Source organism: Drosophila simulans, chromosome 3R (assembly GCF_016746395.2).
Source record: "Drosophila simulans strain w501 chromosome 3R, Prin_Dsim_3.1, whole genome shotgun sequence".
NCBI classification, from domain to species: Eukaryota; Metazoa; Arthropoda; class Insecta; order Diptera; family Drosophilidae; genus Drosophila; species Drosophila simulans.
The window spans coordinates 869,498-889,999 of record NC_052523.2 but is presented as its reverse complement, the minus strand read 5'-3'; the positions used below and the strand labels follow the sequence as shown (position 1 = coordinate 889,999).

General features: G+C 45.2%; 5 protein-coding genes and 1 long non-coding RNA gene across 10 annotated transcripts; 4 read left to right on the top strand and 2 right to left on the bottom strand.

Moving 5' to 3' along the window:
- Nucleotides 1-1,873: 1,873 nt before the first annotated feature.
- On the top strand, nt 1,874-3,542 carry LOC6726674 (Krueppel-like factor 16). Its single transcript, XM_016176045.3, has 2 exons — nt 1,874-2,709; nt 2,775-3,542. Exons 1-2 carry the CDS (start codon nt 2,055-2,057, stop codon nt 3,011-3,013), a joined length of 894 nt encoding a protein of 297 aa, XP_016033168.1. The 5' UTR covers nt 1,874-2,054; the 3' UTR covers nt 3,014-3,542.
- Nucleotides 3,543-3,996: 454 nt separating this feature from the next.
- LOC120284999 lies at nt 3,997-5,256 on the top strand. The gene is made up of 2 exons (XR_005544225.1): nt 3,997-4,598; nt 5,181-5,256. It is a non-coding gene; the product is annotated as an uncharacterized LOC120284999 (long non-coding RNA).
- Nucleotides 5,257-8,778: 3,522 nt separating this feature from the next.
- Nucleotides 8,779-10,676, bottom strand: LOC6726673. Of its 2 annotated transcripts, none has more exons than XM_016176088.3 (3): nt 10,518-10,676; nt 10,138-10,440; nt 8,779-9,659 (listed from the first exon to the last, which is right to left on the bottom strand). In XM_016176088.3, exons 2-3 carry the CDS (start codon nt 10,352-10,354, stop codon nt 9,199-9,201), a joined length of 678 nt encoding a protein of 225 aa, XP_016033166.1. In that variant the 5' UTR covers nt 10,355-10,440; nt 10,518-10,676; the 3' UTR covers nt 8,779-9,198. The 2 variants fall into 2 exon arrangements, with proteins under 2 accessions (XP_016033166.1, XP_016033167.1); XM_016176089.3 differs by having other exon boundaries at nt 10,138-10,458; nt 10,518-10,670.
- Nucleotides 10,677-10,728: 52 nt separating this feature from the next.
- Nucleotides 10,729-13,009, top strand: LOC6726672 (S-phase kinase-associated protein 2). The gene is made up of 5 exons (XM_002102047.4): nt 10,729-10,895; nt 11,091-11,958; nt 12,027-12,426; nt 12,490-12,649; nt 12,706-13,009. The coding sequence occupies exons 1-5, from the start codon at nt 10,837-10,839 to the stop codon at nt 12,890-12,892; spliced, it is 1,674 nt and encodes a 557-aa protein (XP_002102083.1). The 5' UTR covers nt 10,729-10,836; the 3' UTR covers nt 12,893-13,009.
- Nucleotides 12,926-13,357, bottom strand: LOC6726671. Its single transcript, XM_002102046.4, has one exon. The coding sequence runs from the start codon at nt 13,316-13,318 to the stop codon at nt 13,025-13,027; it is 294 nt and encodes a 97-aa protein (XP_002102082.2). The 5' UTR covers nt 13,319-13,357; the 3' UTR covers nt 12,926-13,024.
- A 1,086-nt stretch (nt 13,358-14,443) lies between these two features.
- LOC6726670 (zinc finger matrin-type protein CG9776) lies at nt 14,444-20,454 on the top strand. 4 transcript variants are annotated; one of them, XM_016176047.3, is made up of 7 exons: nt 14,444-15,302; nt 15,365-15,532; nt 16,052-16,239; nt 16,305-16,982; nt 18,023-18,171; nt 18,236-20,130; nt 20,250-20,454. In XM_016176047.3, exons 1-7 carry the CDS (start codon nt 14,612-14,614, stop codon nt 20,258-20,260), a joined length of 3,780 nt encoding a protein of 1,259 aa, XP_016033162.1. In that variant the 5' UTR covers nt 14,444-14,611; the 3' UTR covers nt 20,261-20,454. The 4 variants fall into 4 exon arrangements, with proteins under 4 accessions (XP_016033162.1, XP_016033161.1, XP_016033164.1 ...); XM_016176046.3 differs by having other exon boundaries at nt 20,190-20,454; XM_016176049.3 differs by lacking the exons at nt 14,444-15,302; nt 15,365-15,532 and adding an exon at nt 15,643-15,921.
- Nucleotides 20,455-20,502: the final 48 nt, after the last annotated feature.

Genomic DNA, 20,502 nt, shown 5'->3' with positions numbered 1-20,502 from the left:
CCAGCCCAATCGGCTATCTACCTGACACCCGTCCACCGAGCGATCTATCCAGATCACAGGATCGTCCCTGCTCACGGCAATCCCAGTTTATGAATGAATTTACTAAGTGAGCTGAGTCGTGAATGAAATGTTCTCCGCGGACCGCGTTTTATGGCCGGTTCTCCATATGCATAGGTACTAACAAACCCACAACATCCCAGCCATGCCGCTGCACTCATTAGCATTGGTCGAACAATGCAGTTGGACGTAATCCAAATGATTTCCCTTTTGTTCTAAATGGCAGGAGAGGAGGCATAAGGCGCTAGGCCTGCGGAATGCACCTTCCCTAGAAAGCAGATATCTTTTAGGAAGTTAAAATCGCTTTGGCCCAATGACAGCAGTGTTATACTCCTTTCGAAAACAAAAAAACGAAAATATTTCGTTCAATTCCGCAAATCGTACTTTCAATTTTTGCAGCAAAATCATTTTTATGATTATAAGCTATATTCTTCGTTCTCTTGTTCAGAATTTGAAAAGATTTCGAAATTACTTCAGGTATCTGTCGAAGAATATATAGAGGTATATATGCATTTGGCTGAAAAAACAGGAGGCATACATATATTCATAATTTAGAGATGTTTGTTGACTCGAAAATAAGATTGAACTCAGAACACAGCTCCTAATACTATCGTGGGAATCCTTAGAGGTTATGTACAATATTATGTAAGTAGCGTTTCCCCTTTAACTCAAATTCATACATAAAACTGAAGTGGAAAGTAAACTCAACAGAAATGCATGCGAAATACTTGGGAACTTAAAAACCAACTCTTTAAGCCAATAATATCAAGCTATGTTCAATCGGCTCAGTCAAACAAATCGCGTTCTGAATTAAAACATTAGGTGTAGCAACGCACATTCAGCCATTGTGCCTTGTATCTTTTCTCGTAATCTGCAGCCCGAATCGCGTTAGGGCAAACGCCTCCACGAGCCAGTAAAGTTTTGCTCAAGCACCCCCAGAGATAAAGATAAAGTTTAGGCGAACTGTACCAACTGAACAACACGCTCAAGCCCGGCAATCTCCGCAAATCCTGCCCAGCTGCTTGGGCCGCACTTTGCATACTCGTGATGTCGCGGACCCACCCTCGAAAAAGCACTTAATTCAATAATAAATTGCTGGCACATCGGGCACAGGAAACCCGAACCGCAGATAACCGAATTATACATTTGGAAAAGTATCTGTGCCTGGGCGGAGGGCAGGAGGAGGAAACTGTGACTGGGACTGGGTATGAGATTGGGAGTGGGATTGAGATTGGGATTGGGGGAGTGGGCCAAGCCAAGCCCAAAGCCAACCACCCGGGAGGCACTGGGGCATGGTCGGTGGGTGGGTAAGAGTACCATTCATAACTTAACCGTGAAACGCAAATGCTCTGCTTAAAGTTGCGCCCAACTCGGAGGCACCGCGCTGCTGGGATCGCCTGGGCAACTTATATGTGGTACGGAGTGGAAAGTGTAGAAAGCGCAAGTTGGGAAAGCTGCCCGCCACTCGGCCGGGAGTTCGATTTTCCGGGCCGGGAAAACTACGCAGGACTACACGCACACGCCAGCCCCTTATGTACTTCCGCTGCGAGTGTGTGTGTGAGCGGGCCGCCATTGTTGTGCCCTCGAAACCGAACCGAACCGAATCCGTGCCCGTTTCTGAAAGCGAAACCCACCCCGAAGCATCCCTCTCGCTCGCACATCCTCAGCCTCAGACAGACAAATAATCGATGAATGAAGCGACCCTCGGTGTGCGTGTGCGTGTGCGGGTGAGTGTGTATGTGCGTGCGTGTGTGTGTGTGAACGCAGGACGAATGACTGCCTGGGTGTACGAAGTGTAGGTAGCCAGAGTCCTGGGTTTAAATTGAGAGGCGTCGGGGCAGGAGAGCTCAGTTCGAGTCGAGATCTCGCAGCGCACACACAGCTCCGCACAACCAAATCAAGTCCAAAATCAGAATCTCAAGTGTTCCATCCAAGTGCTTCAGTGTCGCGAGAGAGCCATTTAGACCTTCCATTAAAACTATATAATCGGCTGCGAAATGTCGACGATTAACCTGCATCCCCCGCAAACCTACTCGCGCCTTTTCCGACCCTGGGACACTCAGCGCCAGGCGGCGACCTCGGCGGCACCCAGGACAGTGAAGCAGGAGCCGGAGGCCATTACCATCAAGACGGAGCTGGCCAGCAGCAGTTTCGGCCACGACTGCGACAGAGACTTCTCCTCCGCATCCTCCTCTGCGTCGAGCAGCAGCAACAGCAGCAAGTCCTGCTACGAGGAGGCCCTGAACCACAGCAGCTACACCCGCACATCCACGCCGCTGCTGGACGCCGCCCCGCACCCCGTCTTTTCACACCCGCAGTCGTCGCCGTTGGACGCGCACGCCGCCGGCACCGCATCCTTGGCTCCGCCAAGCCAGCACGCTCCATTCCTGTCTGCCGCCAGCGATCTCTACTACGCTGCCGCCGCCGCAGCAGCCGCTGCCGCCTCCACGCCCACTGCCGTCCCGGGCTTCGGCATGGACCCGTTCACTATGGGCCTGATGGAGCAAGAGTACGCCCGCGTGATGGCCGAGGATGCACAGTTGAAGGCGCTCAACAGCCGCAAGCAGCGGCCGAAGAAGTTCAAGTGCCCCAACTGCGACGTGGCCTTCTCCAACAACGGCCAGCTGAAGGGCCACATCCGCATCCACACCGGTAAGTCGACCAGAATACATCTGACCCCGAGAGTCCCACTCACTAATCTCCATTCTGTCCTGCAGGCGAACGCCCATTCAAGTGCGACGTGAACACATGCGGCAAGACCTTCACCCGCAATGAGGAACTGACGCGTCACAAGCGAATCCACACCGGACTGCGGCCGTATCCTTGCAGTGCCTGCGGAAAGAAGTTCGGCCGACGCGACCACTTGAAGAAGCACATGAAGACGCACATGCCGCAGGAGCGCCAGCTGGGACCGTCCATCTTCGTGCCCATGTACCCATACCTTTATGGCTACTGAGAGGGGAATCCTGGCGAGCTTTCCCCGCGACACGTGATCCTGCACGCCAGCGATCTGCAAAGCGCTTGCACGCTTTAAACAAGCACTACCGAACCGAATCCAACGAATCGAACCAAAACGCCAGCCAAAACTGCCTAGCCAATCGTGGACAGAACTACCTCAGCCGTACCTGGCGCAATGTGGCGCACTCACCAAACCCAATCAATGCTATCTTTGGACCTCGACGATATATGCAAATATTGAGATATTTATTTTTTAACGCGTATTTACACTTCCAGCTACGTGACTGGTTATGATATTCGGCACATGTGTAAATAATCCCTAAGTGATCCTTTCTCATATGCTAAGCGATTAAGAAATTTAAGAGATACCCGGATGTACGTCTAAGTTACACTTAAGCTGATACTTAAAGCTGATCGCGGTTACCAGATACATACGATTTATACACAAAATTATACGATCATAGTTAAATCTGAGAGTTGCATTATACGATTTATGTTTACAACACAAAATACACAAGAAAAACCATACAAGAAAGTCCTTTTATATTTCAACGAAATAGATTTCTATACGCTATTACCTGGGCGGCAATGAAATGTTAGGAATGAGGCGAGTGTGCCTAAAACTTGCAGTTTTGTTCCCCAATTATTTAATGCATTAGTTCCATTACGAGCAGTAAGGAGCTAGAGGCCAAGAACCATATCCTTTACATGTTAATGATCCACTGTCACTTCCCGTTAACCAGATCATGCGACAAACCGCTCGTCATGCCGCCAATATCAAAGGCAAATCGGAAATCGCATTTGCACTGTCATAAAAGGATTAGAAAGCACAAGTCATTTGGTCCGAGTATCCAAATTTCATTCACAAATTAGCCAAAATGAAACGGCAGCCCAGACAAGCTGAAACCGACCAAGCCGCGACAATGAGCAGCAAGGAAACTAAGGGAAAAGTGCATTCGGTTCGCTGGCAATTCCCTCTTTCCCACAGTCCTCTTTCGATCCAGATGTGCCCACGTAAATTCGCCATTACTCAGCTGACAGCTTGCGTCATTCATACGGACAATGAAGTGGTTCACCTGAGCAAAGAGACGGAGACACAGTGTCTGCGACAAGTCGAAAAATCACCTATGTGTGTTTTTGTTCGGAATTCGTTGTGCGAACTGCGATCGATTCCTGGTCACTATCAATGCCACTTCTACGAGCGGACAATGGGTGCAGTTTATGAAAGCGGCTCTAGGTGGACGGACACCCAGCTTCCCGGACAATCGAAAATTTGTCCGCTTGATAGGGGCGTGCAGTCCTTACATTACCTGTCCCCTACCTGCTTATTGTTCCTCCGGGCCTGAGAATATTTTCATACCGGCCAGACAGTGCGACGTCGTTCACATCGCACAAGTGACACAATGATCTATGCCCTCTCCATTCGATCCTTTACAATTGCGACTATTTGCTCCAGATACACAGTGCACCTTTAACTTCTAGAGACCACTCTCTGCAACAAGTTCAAACAATCATTTCTCAAGATAGTGATAGTGATAGCTGGCAATTAATAAGCAGTTTGGATTGATCGACGAGGGAATTCGGTAAGCCTGGATTCCTAACCTAAAACACATACATGTACATATTCTTGATCAATCTCTCTAGGCATGTCCATCCGTCCCACATGGTTCCCCCCCCTAGGCCAAAAATCAAAAAATCCATCACAACAAATTTTTGATCGAAACTTGCATGTCATTTTGTCCTGTGAAAATATTTTGATTAAGCTAATTATTTTGTGTATTTTGTGAACGTCTTTTCTATGTTTAGTTAAAGTTTAGTTATGTTCCCCCCAAAACCCGCCAATGCGAGTATAATCTGTGTTTTCTTTATTGTTTTAAGATAATAAAATCGTAGAGTTTTGCTGTCGTAAGTTGCCGTTTTGTGTATTGTCATGAATAAAGAAAAGTTATCTTACTTTTTTCAATATCAGATTTATGACGCTATCACTACTATTCCTTTATGTTTGTGCTGCTGCTGTGTTTTTGTCATTTGTGTTTTGTTTATAACTATTATTATTATTATTGTGTATATATTATATTCATTTTAAATATTTTTATATTTATTATTCATTTTATTTTTATTCATTCTATCTTCTTCGTGCATTTTTTTCGAATTTGTTTTCATAGGCGCTTCTTATAAGTGTGTATTTTCACGCATGCATATTTTTGAGCTTTGGTGCACAGAAGAAGGCTAAGTATGCAGGAAAAGCCCAGGACGTCTAATGATGGAAATACTGCCAGGAAATTTTTAGCAATCCTGTTATGTCTGCCAATTTAACAGGCTTTGACAAAAACTTGATTATAAAATGCTCATCGTCATCGGTCTACAACATAAATCCGTCAAAGTTCACACACTATGCTCGAGACGCCGCGAAACTTCTGATTGAGAAATGTCCTTGGTTGTTGTTATTAAATGAATGACAAATTTTCATTCAAATATGTTTGCAACAAAATGATTTTTCAAACAAAATCACATAACAAAATGTTGTGCTAAGTTTCAAGTGTCTACATCAACTAGAAGTATTTTTGACCGCTTACCCATACAATACAAACGTCGAAATCACTGGGCCTGTAAGAATTAGAAGGTGGAATAATGGTATTATTCTTGAGTTTTTGTTATTGATGAATAAAATTGACTTCAATTTGCATATGTATATCATATAATATATCAAAAAGTAGAATCATTTCGATCTGGTGTTTTATTTATATGTAACAGATATACACGTATTTGTGGTGTGTACAACGTTGATAATAACCAAATCGCAGATTCCACATTTTACAATTGATAAAAATGCAGAATAGCATTATTGGCCAAAAACTACATCTCGATTTTTATGCGCTTTAAAAATAATGATGCTAATTCACACGTATCACGTTTGCAATAGTGGTCAAAAATAAAACTTCACGAAAAAAGGCTGAAAGGCTGATACGTTAAGAAAAAACAATGTAGATACATTTTCGATCTGGCCATGTCCGTATGAACGTCGTGATCTCTGGAACTATAAAGGCCAGAAGGTTGAGATTAAGCATAGAGATTATAAAAACATAGAAGCACGCCCACTTTAACGCCCAGAACGGCCACGACCACACTTTTGAAAAATGTTTTGATATTTTTTGATTTTTTATTAGACTTGTAAATTTCTATAGGTATGACAAAAAACTTTTTGCCACACGTTAGTTTTAAGTAAAAGGGTTTACAAGATTATTTAAACTCTGGGTAACAGGTAGAAGCAAGCGTTTAAGGCCATACAAAGACCTGCAGACATTCTAAATGGAGATCAGTAGCCTAATCGATGTGGCCATGTCCATCTGCCCAGCTAAAGACCTCGATCTCGGGAACTATTTAAGCCGTTTAAGTTATGATTAAACGGGCAATCTTTAGGAAAATACCAAGGCGGAAGTATGATTCCTATATAGGTAGCCACAAACCACAGACACTAGACACTAGTGTCTTTGTACAAACATTATGCCCGAAAACTGCGCACTCCCTCTAGCCAAGTAACGGTTATATGATAGTTGACTCTTGGTTTTTTTAAGTGGTTTGTCCAAAAACCGCTTATTATTAAATTAGCCAAGTTTCAAACATAATCTCTAAAACGTAATTTTAATATTCAGCCTGCGTTGCTCAACAGAACGTTAAAAGCACCATTAGGTAATGTTTTAACAATTATGAATACAGCAAAATATTATCAACAAATTGAACGCAGTTACAGTATAAAGTCTAGAAGTAAGGAAAATACTCGTAATAATCAACGAATCGTTTTCCACGAATTTATAATCTAAACGTAAGATATCTCAAAATTACTCTATATTTTCCCAATAATACTGCATTGTTGCACAGACAATATGAGATCGAAAGAAATTATTTCCTAACAAGAAAGTAGTTTGGCTATCTATTACCTCCTGACATCGTGAAACAATGTGGGACACTGGCCATTCATAACCACAAAGAGGCCAAACAAGAGTCAAGATTCCTCGGGTGGTCCGCAGAAAGTTCGCAAGGAGCTAATTGCCAGGACTATCAGAGACACTATCCTGCCCACCCAGAGCGCCCATGCCGAGGAATTGAAATGTCCTTTGTGTCACTAATAGAGAAGTATACGGGCCATAATTTCGCAATGCCACAATAGGAACTGAAATAGAAGCAGTGCGAAAACCCAAGGATCGCAACGGGCAAAGAGTGCGTCGAATAAAAAATGGAGTCGGCTACCTTTCCCAGCGCCAGTTCTCCGCAGTCGAGTCAGTGCTGTGATGACTGTTTCATTTTCATCCCCTGGCCCAGCAACCCTCATCCCTTGTGGCTTGCACAGGGATGAATGAGAGCAAGCGGGACAGGGCCCACCCGAGGGCAGGAGGGATAGAAGCCTTCTGTACGACGTGTCAGAGGATCCATTTAATTGGGAAATTTATTGGCCGTCAGGAGCAACAGCCCCTGATTTCTTCAGCCTGCTTGTTTTGCGGTTCTGGAAATGCTATTCAGATGCATAGCCGAGTTCTGCTCTATAAAAAACTAACGTCCAATTCATGTAAACAAGCGGACCGAGAGGGAGTTGTCGCCTCCGTCCCCAGCAGTAAACGGCATCGACGTGGGTGGTGACCACTGGGGTATTTCTATTGATAAGTTCCTGCATTCGATTACCAAACTTTCCAGTTAATTATGTTTGCATAGGTTCCTCTGGCATTTCGGAGTTGTTCAAGAATCCCAGTTTGACGATATTCCTCCGGCTTTAGCGGGATGCGATCGTATTTTCCAGGGGTCTGCTCGCAGATCCTAGGCGGAAGAGTGGGTATGTCCCGAAACCGCTAAACGACGGTTTATCTACATAAACACTCACAATAAGTTGATTGTCCGCTTCCTAATCTCGCCGAGCTCGAGCTCGAGCTCGCCATCTAATGAGCCCGTACTTGCACGGTGTCTGAGCATATACGCAATTTGCGGTCTAATCCTAACGCCGCGTCTTGCATAATGCCTTTAATACACAGATAGTGGAAACAGAAACAGACTCGCCTGGGTTGCCCAAATACCCACACGTGGTCCTAAGCTGTTTACCTAGGTAAGTCGCGGGCCAGAAAGATCAGGGAGAGTCTTGAGTTTTTTGCCTGTTGTTCGTCGCCAGCAAAGGTGGCATCGATCGAGAATCAATCAAAAACGCGTCCATAAAACTTGCGCAATGTCACTGCATCACACTGAAAACCAACCAAAAACACCCGAGAGTTACCCAGCAGGACATCGGGCCAAAGGCAAACAGTAGGTGGTGCCGGAAGTGCAGGGCCGTTTTCCCATCAACATGAGCCCTGAAAACTAATTAAACTAATGATGACATAATTGGCTCTATCTGCAGCAGCCGAAGGTGTCGCGTTCTTTGTGGGGACTCACAAGCCGTCAGAGGTCCCGGAAAAGAAATAGATATATTCATTTACTCTCACAGAAAATAGATAATTGATTTCTTTGCGAAATTGAATGCAATGACACTTGGATTTTCACTGTGCTCACTGTGAGGTCCAGGCTGTTTCCGACCCAAGAAATGTTTTGACGTTTGGGAAAAGGCAAGATTCTTGGACAATTCATCAGCGATCAGACACACGGACCTTTTTTACTTTACTTGTTCTTGGAGTTCCTGGATTTTAGCATGCGGAAGTGTAGCGTGTGCTCTTCCAACGAGCTAATTCCCACTTCCCCTTGGAGGTGGCCCCGGTCTGATGGGCCAATTAGTAAACAAAGCGCTCGAGTTTTATATTTTTAACAATGACTGTTGTTGCTTTATTTGTAAATATGCACATAAAAATACTTGGCTGCCGATGGCAGTAAATACACGTTATAGAAAAATGACATTCGAGTGTATGGACGTATGTATATATATAAAAGGTTTATAAATATGGGTAGGTGTGGGCAGTGCTGTGCGCTTCAGTTTGTCTCATTCCGATCAAAGATCGGCAGGCCAGTCATGCGAAGTCATTGTACGCTTTTTTAAACGAATATACCATGAATTGAAATGAGTATATAGACGGCCCTTGTTGTTGGCAAGGTAAAGGCATCATTAAGTAAGGCACAAATACTTGAGCCACTGAGATTACTAGGTGTCGCTGCTCGTACGTTTGCCAAGCAGCTTTGTAGAGGTTCATTTGGGAATCCTTCTCGTCTTCCTTAGTACAGCATTATGGCGGCCTTGTTTTTATCGTCACTTGGCGCCTCCAGCCATTGGCGGTTGCGCAGGTCGCGTCGCTGGGCGTACAGCAGGATGGCGATATTCAGCAGCACAACGATGGTGGATACCACGACCAGGTAAAAGCTGTAACCAAGATAAGCCAGTCCATTGCTGTACCAGTGCTGCTGCTGCTGCTCCGTTAAAAGAACGTTGTGTATGAAGTATTGGTAGAACTGCACGAGCCAAGCCACAAACGCCACTATTTGCGCCCCCGCAGCGCATATGTTGGAAGTCAGGAGCAGCATCATTGTGCCTCCTCTTTTGGCCGCAGAGGCTGACTTAAGGACAGCAGCGATGGCGGCCACAGCGCAGGCCAGCAGTCCGAAACCGGTGCCCAAGGTAGTAAGTAGCCAGAGCCAGAAGCTGGTGTCGTCATTTTCTGTCCGAACAAAGGTATACACTGAAAACACGGTGTGAAATAACGAAGGTTAATGGGGATTGCTTAAACAATTTTGTTTGTGTCACTTAAGTGATTATTAATAAGCAAAACAAAAACCATTTTGGTTCTTACAATTTAATTTTTAAGCATATCTTTAGGAGTTGCAAGATAAATAGATGTAATCGAAAAGTATACAAATATTTAATTTTTGGATATGTATGGTTTGGATATGTTGCACTGATCATGAGTATATTTTTGGGTATTTAATTAATCAACAAATTTAAAAGTAGATCTATTTTCAACAACAGACTTGCCCAGTTTAAAGTTAGTATCTAGGTATTAAAATAATACATGCCCCAATAATCAGCACATTCTCCCAATTGTATATCATTCAGAAAGCGTCCCAAGAAGTTTAAAGAGCCATATTCACGATGCAGGTAATGAGAAGATCACCCTGTAGCTAGTTTTCCCTGCTATCCAGACTACTTTGATTGCTCACCATCAACCGAATTTGTGCGGATTCCGAATCCGGGATTCAGGTGGTAGTTGCCGAAGAAGAGTCCGAAGTTGAATTCACCCTTGGCGTCCGCCGAGTTCTTGCGGCGTGGAGTGGCCCGCACCCAGTGATTAGTGGTCATGCTGACGAGCAAGAGCCCAATAGCCAGGCAGCTGCCAAAGAAGGTGGAGAAGACTAACGCCCGTGTGTGCAAGCTCATCTTGATAATGCGGATGGACGACCGGTGGGTTGGGTAGAAGGCTAGGCTGTTTTCACCATTAAAAAATGTCTAGGGCCAGACTCCAGCTGCAGCGAAGAAAGTTGCTAAGACATGTTAGTCAGCGGAGGACGCAAAGCCAGTGGCCTTGCGGCGTATTGCTCACCCTTTTATGATTATGTCGGCGGGATCAATTGCAAATATAGCCTTTGTTCACGGAACAACTAATTGTTGCACAGGTAAACAATTGATGTAAACTGTTTTGCCTTTGTTTTTTCTCAGAAGAGAAGACTGAACTGATATTTTTTCTCGAAGAGTACGGTAGCATTAATTTGGGATTTGGTCTGGCAACCACGGCCCGTCTAGTATATTCGATAACGATACCATTCCCATACCAAAATGGATCGACAACCCTGGTTCCCTGCAAAAATAGCGCGAAGTTTTTGTGTTTACGGCGGTGAAAAAATAGTGGATTTCGTGTAAATATGAGCAGTCGCAAGCACAGAGGCTCCGAAAACATGGAAAATTTGTGCCCGGTGACCAGGTGAGTTTTCCCTTGCTTGGGGTGTGGCTTCAAGCAACGGACCGCTGAACTGCTCGCGTGACGTCACACGCGCCACAAGTGTTCAAACGAGGTCAAGAAAGTGACTTATTGAAGTGCAGGGTTCTTGACCCATGCCCTTCTGCTGATGAAGCACGATCGAACTGCACACTTTTAATCAATGTCCGACTATTGCAGAAAGCGCTCGACCAATAAGAACCCGGTCTCTGTTGTGGGCGCTCTAGTTTCCACTACGAAGTCATCGCACTACGAGCACCCTTCCTCGCCCTCGGCACTAACTTTTGAGGCCCTAGAAGAGATGGGAATCGGAATGCTAGATTCCGAAGAAAGCAGCTCCTCAGCCCTCTCGGCCATCGCTTTGGCGGTTAGTGCCACCAGCGACGACAACTCAAATGAGACGACCCCGTGCGCCAGTGTGCCGCGCATGGTGCACCAGCACACGCAGCGGCTAAGCATGGGCTCTACGGGGGATACCACACTGGAAATCCCAGCTGTGGAGGATTCACTGTCGATGTCCCGTCAATCGGCCGAGAAGCTGCAGATTCTGGCGCACGCTAAGCGCTCCGCGTTGGGTTCTGAAGGTAGCAGCAATTCAAACTCGCCCAGCAAACGTTTGCGCAACCCCCTGGCTGCAGTCACCTGTAACAACCAGATTGATGGGACTGCTTCGCTCAATTTTCAGCCATCAACCAGCAGGTTGGCGCAAGTTCGCCAGGCAAAAAAGCCGTCGACATCACAGATCACAACCCGAATAGTGGCAACGGACAATTTCTTTGTGTTCCGTACCCCGGTAATGAGTGCCCACATCAGCAGCGGCATAAACTACTTTGAAAGACTTTCAGACGAAATACTACTGGACATCTTTAAGTGGCTCCCGAAGAAGACGCTGCTGCGCATGGCTACCGTTTGTCGACGCTTTAACCGCTGCTCTCGCGATGAGACTTTGTGGACAAGGCTAGATTTGGGTTTGCGGACAATTAGACCCGGTGCCCTCGAGCAAATTGTAAGGCGGGGAGTCCTTGTAATACGTCTGGCCCAGGCTAGTGTAAGTAACATATAACATTATGTTTTCGGGAAACAAGAGCATTGAGTCGTCTAATCTTCGTACTGTAGATCCAGGAGCCCGCATTTGCACCATTAACAGAAGGCTTTAGGGCCCGATTACAGTATCTTGACCTGAGTATGGCTTCCATCACCCGAAGCTCACTGCTGACACTATTGTCCCACTGCCGTCAGCTAAAGAAAATAAGCCTAGAGAATATTGAGCTCGATGATGCCATCTGTGCAGAAATTGCAAAGAATGAAGCTTTGGAGGCGGTCAATCTGACTATGGCTAGTGGCCTGACGGCCAACAGTGTTCGCCTGATGATGGAGTCACTTACCAACCTAAGCAGCTTAAACATATCGTGGACTGATCTAAGTGCGGATGCTGTTACGGCGTTGGTTACCCACATTTCCCCCAACTTAATTCGGCTCAATATCGCAGGCTGCCGCCGCGTTTTGTTTGACTCGCGTAAGTACTTCCCATCGTCTTCAATGATCCCTTTCCTTATTGTTTTAAATTAATTTTTTTTAGATGTTGCATCTCTGCAAAAACGGTGTCCTCAGTTGTTGGAGCTCGATTTATCTGATTGCAATAGTCTAACACCAACAGTCATTACTGCAATTATGAAGTTCAAGATGCTGGAATATTTGTCCGTCTCCCGATGCTATCTTATTCCTGCAACCAAATTTATGTAAGATTTTTCCAGCAAGCGTCCGATTAATCTCTACCCAGCCATTATTGTTGCAGTGAACTTAAGAGTATGCCCTCGCTAACCTATTTAGACATATTTGGGATGCTGTCGGACACTGCAATGGAAGTCCTTGAGAAACAACTACCAAAAATGGGTATAAACAAGTTTATCCACAGTTCGGTATCCCGCCCGACTGTTGGCACACGACGCACATCCATTTGGGGTCTGCGCACGCGCGACTAAATCTCGACTCTGCTGCTTCCGTTACCATTTGAATTTGTTTTGCTGCGTGAGTCACCCGTAACGCAGTTCTTTTATTCTCAATTCAACAACATAAATAATCACATTCAGCTGTTCTTATTTTTGTGCGTTTGGTCACTGATCCGCTTCGCTAAGGGGCTCCACTGGTTTCTCCCATTCCCATTCCTCCCAGTTGACGCAGTTCTTGAGACTATCCATGAATCCTGTTTCGCTGGGACACTTAATTTCAATGGCTGGCTTGTTAAGTGTCTCACACTTCCAGTACGATGTGGCATCCCAATTGTTGCGGAAAACTGCAATGTCTAGCTCGGCTTGGGTCTTGCAACCCGGCTGTCCGTCACCATCATAGGCAAGGGCAAGGCCGCACGAAATCACGAGTAGGGAGGTTAGAGCGAGCTGAACCTTCATCTTTCAAAAAATGGTCTATGGTCTACTGGAAGTACTCGAAGCCTTTTATAGTTACATAGTTGCAGCGGTATAGTATCCAAGTGCAGCTACTACTAGAAAATGCTTTTATAAATTGGCATTAATGTAAACACTCGAGAGAGGAAGGAAAAGATAGCAGTGCTTGCCCTTGACTACAATCTGTGCAAACTAAAAAAGTTACAATGAGTCACGCAATTTTCCATTTCAAAATTCATTGTATTTATACTATTTTAAATATTTAAGAAAATAAAAAAAAATCATTAAGGAAAACGACAAAGAATATGTATAAGATAAATACTTTCAATTTAGTTTGTAATCATATTTATAAGAACAAGGTTCGTATGGGACAGCCTGCCAATTTAAAGATTCTGCAATATAAAAGTAAACTAAAACAAGAGAGAACACTACAGTCCAATTGCCCGACTATCCGATACCCGTTACTCGCTAGTGGGAATGCGAACCCGAAATTTCATCATTATTCAGGGATATCGATAGATATTGGGGAAAAAAATCTGACATTTTAAAATTGTTCAAAGGTGTAGGCGGGACCGGTTTGGAGGCTTTAGGGCGTTAGAGTGGGCGTCGCAAAATGGCGCTGCGTCTTTGTCTCTAGAATTTGTATGTTTAATCTCCACCTTCTTGCTTTTATAGTTCCTGCCATATACGGACAGGCGGACATGGCCAGATCGACTCGGCTATTAATCCTGGACAAGAATATATATACTTTATGTGGTCAGATGCGCTTCCTTCTGCGTGTTACATACTTTTCATCGAATCTGAATACCCTTTTATTTTACGAGTAACGGGTATAAATATAAAACTGAAAACCTATCTGCAACTATTTCGGGACATCCCTCCAGTTGGTAATATTTTTTATATATTAACGAGAATTTAAAGTGCGTTGAAAATATAAAAAAATTATATTGGTGTTAGTATGTTTAACAGGGTGGACATTTCGGCGTTTTCCACATTAGACATATTTGTGCCAAAGTCGGTATTTAATAGTATTTAACTATAACTTGCCTTTTGCCTTTGGTGTGAATAGACTATTAGCCAAAGAGTAAACATTCGTCGATTTTAACTCACTTGTCATCGATGTTGGCCAATACGTGACAACATCGATAGTATCGATAACTATCAGGTTCAGGTTCGCCTGTATTGCACTATTTTGCTTCCCACACGTAATTTCGGAATTTGCCAGAAAAACACTGATCTGCTATTGATCTTAGGCCACAATTGCGTGTTTAAGTCGAAAAGACACTTTTCGGCTTGCAGATGGACGAAGACTCGGCTTCGATACAGCTGGGGGATAGGCGTCTCGGTAACGCGGTCGATCATGATCTGCCCCCAGGGCCACCCGGCGTCGACGAGAAAAGCGGAAACGAGAACTGCGAGCCCAGGAGCAGTGGGTCCGGAAAGCGTGGCAAGTCGAATTCCAGGCGCCGTTCCACATCCCGTGGTCGGTCGGACTCTCGCAACACCTCGCCGTCAAACACTCGCCGAAGGCATTCCGTGTCCCGCTCCCTGACTCCACCGCGTCGTCGGTACGATTCGCCCGATTATGGGCGGTACTCCCGACGCCGCTTTGATCGTGATCGGCGACGCTCCCCCGAACGCCGGCGCTCTCCGCCACGTCGGGGACGCCGGTACGGACGATCCCGGTCTCGCAGCATGTCGCCCCGACGGGGAGGTCGCTGGTCGCCAAAAAAAAAACCGTCGTCGCCGCCAGTGCCCCCTCCGCATGTAGGACCACATCCTCAAATGACCCCTGGCTATGGAGCTATGGCCGCACATATCTACGGATCATACGTCGCTCCACCAGATGTCTACGGTCACCAATATGGAATGCCGCCTGGCTCGTTTCCACCTCAGGGACCGGGGTACGGTATTCCAGGTCCTCCGCCTGACCAAAGCTCTTTTGGCTCTGGCTATGGTCCGCCTCCCACAAGTGCATGGGGCGTAAACGGTACGTTTCTAGACGTTTAATGCCAAAAGCCCTTTATTTATTAAACGTATTATTCCTTGCAGAGTACGGTCAGCAGGTTTGGATTAACCAGCCTATTTCTGGGGTCCCGCCATCCACTTCAGACACCCTGATCCAGCCGCAAAAGGCCCGCGAAACTCTCTCTGACAAGCAAATAGGCGAGGAGCAGACGGTGCCAGCGCTTGAAGGCGCAGGTTTGACGCCTCAGGACGGTAAGTGTGGAAATGAATTACAATGTGATCACTACGAACATTCACATGCAAACCTCTCACATTATGTTTTATTACTGTTGTCATGATTACTTGTACTTGTAACTTAATTGCGCGCAAAAGAATTGCATACCAGAAATTACCAAAAGTCTAGGGTAAAGATCAGATCAATCAAAATCTAGAAGTACACGCGCTGCAAGAACTAACCAAGACCAACCCGAGCGAGGGTCTCGAAATGTTAATTCGTTTCAAATAGAAAATGCAATGTTTCCGTTTTTGTGTGGCAGTAGTCGAAACAAACAATTACGCCAACCTGGACGACCGCCGCCCCAACTGGCTCTTCACTCAACGAGGACTGGCAGAACAAGCAATCACGGCGACTGCATCCGAGTGTAATTAGCCGATGAAATGCACTCGAGAATGCATTTGTAAATGAAATTTTAACTATTATTAATCTGGGAAGAATATTTATTAATTATAACTTATCTATTTATCCCCCATCTATATACCGTCGATCGGCAGCTGTGGCCCAAGAAGCGGAGAAACAAAAGGACGAGCTCAAGAAACAGCGGGCAAACTACGTCAAAAAGGTAACGCTGCTCAAGAAGGAAATGAAAGTACTTAAGGACCAGCGCGAGGACCTGGCAGCAGGCGATGCCCCACCCTCACCAACCACAAAGAATTTCATCGAAGAAAACGACCGCCTGCAGGTGAGTTGGAATCCCAAACCCTTATCTGTTAGCCATTCTAAGTAACCTGTTTTAATCTTTTATAGATGCAAATTAAGAAGAAACTCGACACAATTGAAAACGTTATAGATATGCTGAACGGAATAATTGGCTACGAAGATGTTGATGATGAACCTTCTAAGCAAAAGTCCCATGGCAAGGCTCAGCCGGAACAACAGGATAGCCGTTCGCACTCCTCCAGTGAGAGTTCCGCAGATAGCTCGGAATCCAGCTCATCATCTAGTACTGCCTCCGATTCGTCATCCGATAACGAGGACGGGGAAGAGGCAGGCGGCGCCGTAGGTAGTCCAACCAATCGACTAAAGCACCGCGCCATAAAATCGATGAAGGCGAAGCAGCTACATGGTGAAACGAAGACAGTGCCAACCCAAGCACAAAATTACAATTTTGTGTTTTTCGATCCCAAGCAGCATTGGTGCGAGAGCTGTGGAGTTTTCCCGAAGTCTGCTCGAGACTATTTAAAGCATTTGCATGCCGAGGAACACATGAATCGAGAGACCATTGAAACTCCGTGGCATGTGGGTATTGACCACGATCCCTTTCCCACATTCGAAAACGCACCTGCGAAGCGCGTCCCCGTGAGGGGCATGCAATTTCTGGTGCCGGCTAACGCTTGGTTTTGCAAGCTCTGCAGTGTTTGGATTGGAGACTTGCACTGCGCTTCTGCTCATCTCAAGTCTAGGCTTCACTCCAATAAGTATCAGGTGAGTAGTAATACACATCTTTTAAAGCTCTTAAGAAATATTTACACAAATATTCTCTACCATGCTTATGTAGGGGCTTGTATTTAATTAATACAGAATATATAACAGAAAAAGATGGAGCTGGTGGAAAGAAGTAGTTTCAAGTGCTCCAATTGTCAACTTTTTATTTTCTGCTGTAAAGTTGGCTTTTACCTTTGTGTCAATTAATTTATTATCAGATCAGCTAATTTTTAAAAGGTTAATTCCCCTTTTCCCTGCCAGCTAGAAAATTTAATGGTAAGATGGGAATTTGAATGTAAATGAAGTAGGCTACATGTGCTTTAAATATGTTGTTAATACTTATGTAATATTACCACACGCATAAGTTAACAATAAATAAATGGAAGCCTATAGAGGCATGTCCGTTCGTATTAACATCGAAATCTTGGGAACTATAAAAGCTACATAAGCATGCAGATTCTATTGAGGTTTTCGTGGCGTAAGTTTCTTTTAGAACATTGTCACGCCCACTTTAAAGGCCATAAACGGCGCATTCTCTGATACTATGTTTTGATATTTGACGCCCAAAAACTGTCACGCCCACACTTTACAAATTTTATTATACCAGTTACTCGTAAAGGTCGAAGATCAAGATCAATAGCCGAGTCGGTCTTGTCATGCCCGCCCGCACGAACGTGTGAAATGCAGATTCCAGACAGAGACGCAGCTCAAATTTTTTTTTCGGATGTTGCAACCAACCCACAAACCCCTCAATACCTCAATACTGCCACGCGCACGTTTTAAAAAATTGTATTTTTTATCGGTTTATTATTTGCCTAGACAATTTCTATCGGTATACCAAAAAAATTTTGGCCACGCTCCTTCAAAGAATTGGAATTTCTCGTTCCACTTCCACTGAGTCACCTTTAGCGCCCACTCTTGTCTTCCACTTACCTTTCTCGTATATATTTTATAATTGCCTTTATTAATTCTTTGCCTCATGCAATTATTAGCTTGTCAATTTTGAATATTTTATTAATTTTTATACTCGTGCATTGCAGCAATATTTAAATCAGAACCCCAACTATGAAATGGAGTGGCAAACAAACCGTGAGCGGGCCATGAATCAACAGAAAGACCACGATGATGCCAAGAATAAAAAGACCAAGAAAGACGAGGACAAGGCGTCCAAAAAAAGGAAAAAAAAGAGGTAAGGGTATAAGAATAATTTGAATCCATATTGTATTTTATATTGGTTTTGTCTTAACGAACAGCGGGGACAAAAAGAAAAAGAAACGCAAGCACGGAAAGAAGAGCAAGCGAAGTACAATCGATGCAAACAGCACATCGTCGTCCTCTGAGAGCTCTTCGTCGGAAGAGGATAATGGACAGCAACCAAAGAAAGGTCGTACCGAACAGCAACCAATTAGTCAATCAGAAAAGTCGACTAATGCAGCATCAATACGCGTGGCCATGAGAAAGCAGGAAAGCACACCAACAAATGTGAAGCCGGAAGTGCCTTGTCAGCTTGTGGTGCCGCCACCGCCACCGATCATAAAGGATTCCACAGTTCCTTCAGGACGGGGTAAATGGACTTCTGCCAGTGTCGAAGACCAAAATAAGGATCAAAAGAATCGGGATGATACCATGCTCAAGCAATGGAATAATGTGCAGCCTGTTATAAGTGAGAGTGAAAAAAAGTTGTTGGAGCAGCTTAAAGGAAGGCTGAAGGACAAAGGAGCCCGCGACCAGAACAACCACAAAGTAGAACCAACAGAAGCAAATGATGAAAAGTTTAGGCGGGGCGGAGGACGTCATTCTCGTTCACGTTCTAAGCGGCGCAGCTACTCTCGAAGCCTAAGTGGACAGGAACGATATCGGCGGGAACGTGAGCGAGATAGAGACCGTGGTCGCAGGCGTCGCTCACGCAGTCGTGGCCGACACTTCTCTCGTTCGCCCATAAGATCCAGCCGGAGAAGTCGATCCCGTGAGGGCCGAAGTCGACGTAGTCGTAGTCGCTCTATTGAACGGGTAGAGCGTCCCGTGGTCAAGCATTCCGAGTTTCGGCCCCGTACTGTGCCGGAACGCAAGCAAACTGATATAAAGCGCGACAAGAAGGATGCAGAAAGCAAGTCAAAGTCATCCAAGCCCACTAACAATACCTTGCCTGGAGGCAAAAAGCTACCTTTCATCGGTAAGATGCCAGTATTTAAAAAGCAGTCTGTTCCAGCTTCCAGCTACGATGCTTCTGCTGTCTACACCAATGGCTGTTTGGAGGCACCACCTCCACCGCCACCTCCATTGGGTGGAGCGACGAGTCAGGTAGCTATGCGTCAACAAGCACCGACAGCTGCGCAGATTCAGATGGCAATGATGGAAGATGCTTTTGGCAATGCTCCCCCATTTCATCCAGATGCGGGTATGATGGTAGATTACGATGAGCTAATGCCAGATCCCGTCCAGTTCGCCAATTTAATGACGAGCTGCCCACCTCCTCCGCCGCCTGGAGAAGGCTCTGAAGGTGACGCTCATGGCCCTGAGGATGGCGATCAGCATGACAACGAAAACCACGAGGACGTCTTGCCCCCAGGCATTGATGAAGCTGAATCTGACCTGGTACCGCAACCGTTAGACGCTGCGGCACAATCCCGCGACGGGGAACTCCCAAAGGACCTGGTCGAAGCGCTTGACATAATATTCCCCAGCGACGGAGCGATTCTGGAGGCATCAAATGGAAACAGTGAAAAGCAGGAAGATGTGACTATCACCACCATTGTTGAGGATGACGCTGTGCTCAGTGTGATTCATCTTCAAGATTTAGCTAAAGAGGGTATTCACCTTGTAACTATTAATGAAACAGAGGTCTCTAAAAAGTCACCTATTGAAACATCGGAGAAGAATGAAAAGTTACAGGATTTAAATGGCAAATCTGACGCCGGAGTAAACATAAAACTGATTGACGCAGAGGATATCCCAATGCCGAATTCGCCTCCAGCTGAGCCGCCATTTGACGATGAGACGAAAAGCAAGGCCATCCAGAAGCAAGCTGATATCTCAGAAATACCACAGCCGGCTGTATCGCCTTCGGACAGTGAGAAGCTTCGTCGTCAGTCGGAGCTTGACGAGTTGGCTATGCTGGGAATCGACAGCAGTGACATGGCGGCACAGTGTATGTAGAAACGTGTCTTTCTTTCCTATGTATATCATTCATTTTTTTAATTAAATTAGAAACTCCGATATATGGGTCTTAAATGAGTTCTACATTATTTTTTCTATATATGTACATAGATGCTCTGTAAGATTTGAGTTGACTTGGATAAGGCGAAAGGCAAGTCCAGACGCCGGATACACGGACAAACGAATCGAATAACACGTCAAGGAGCCCCATTAAAAGGAACAGTTTTAGATTTTAGTTTGGCACCTGTGTATGAGTGTTTTTGACGGAATGTTTTAAATAAATGCGCATATATGTATGTAATATATGTAAGAAGGATCCTAAAAAACGTTTGATTTATATTAATTGCTTTGACACATTAAAAAA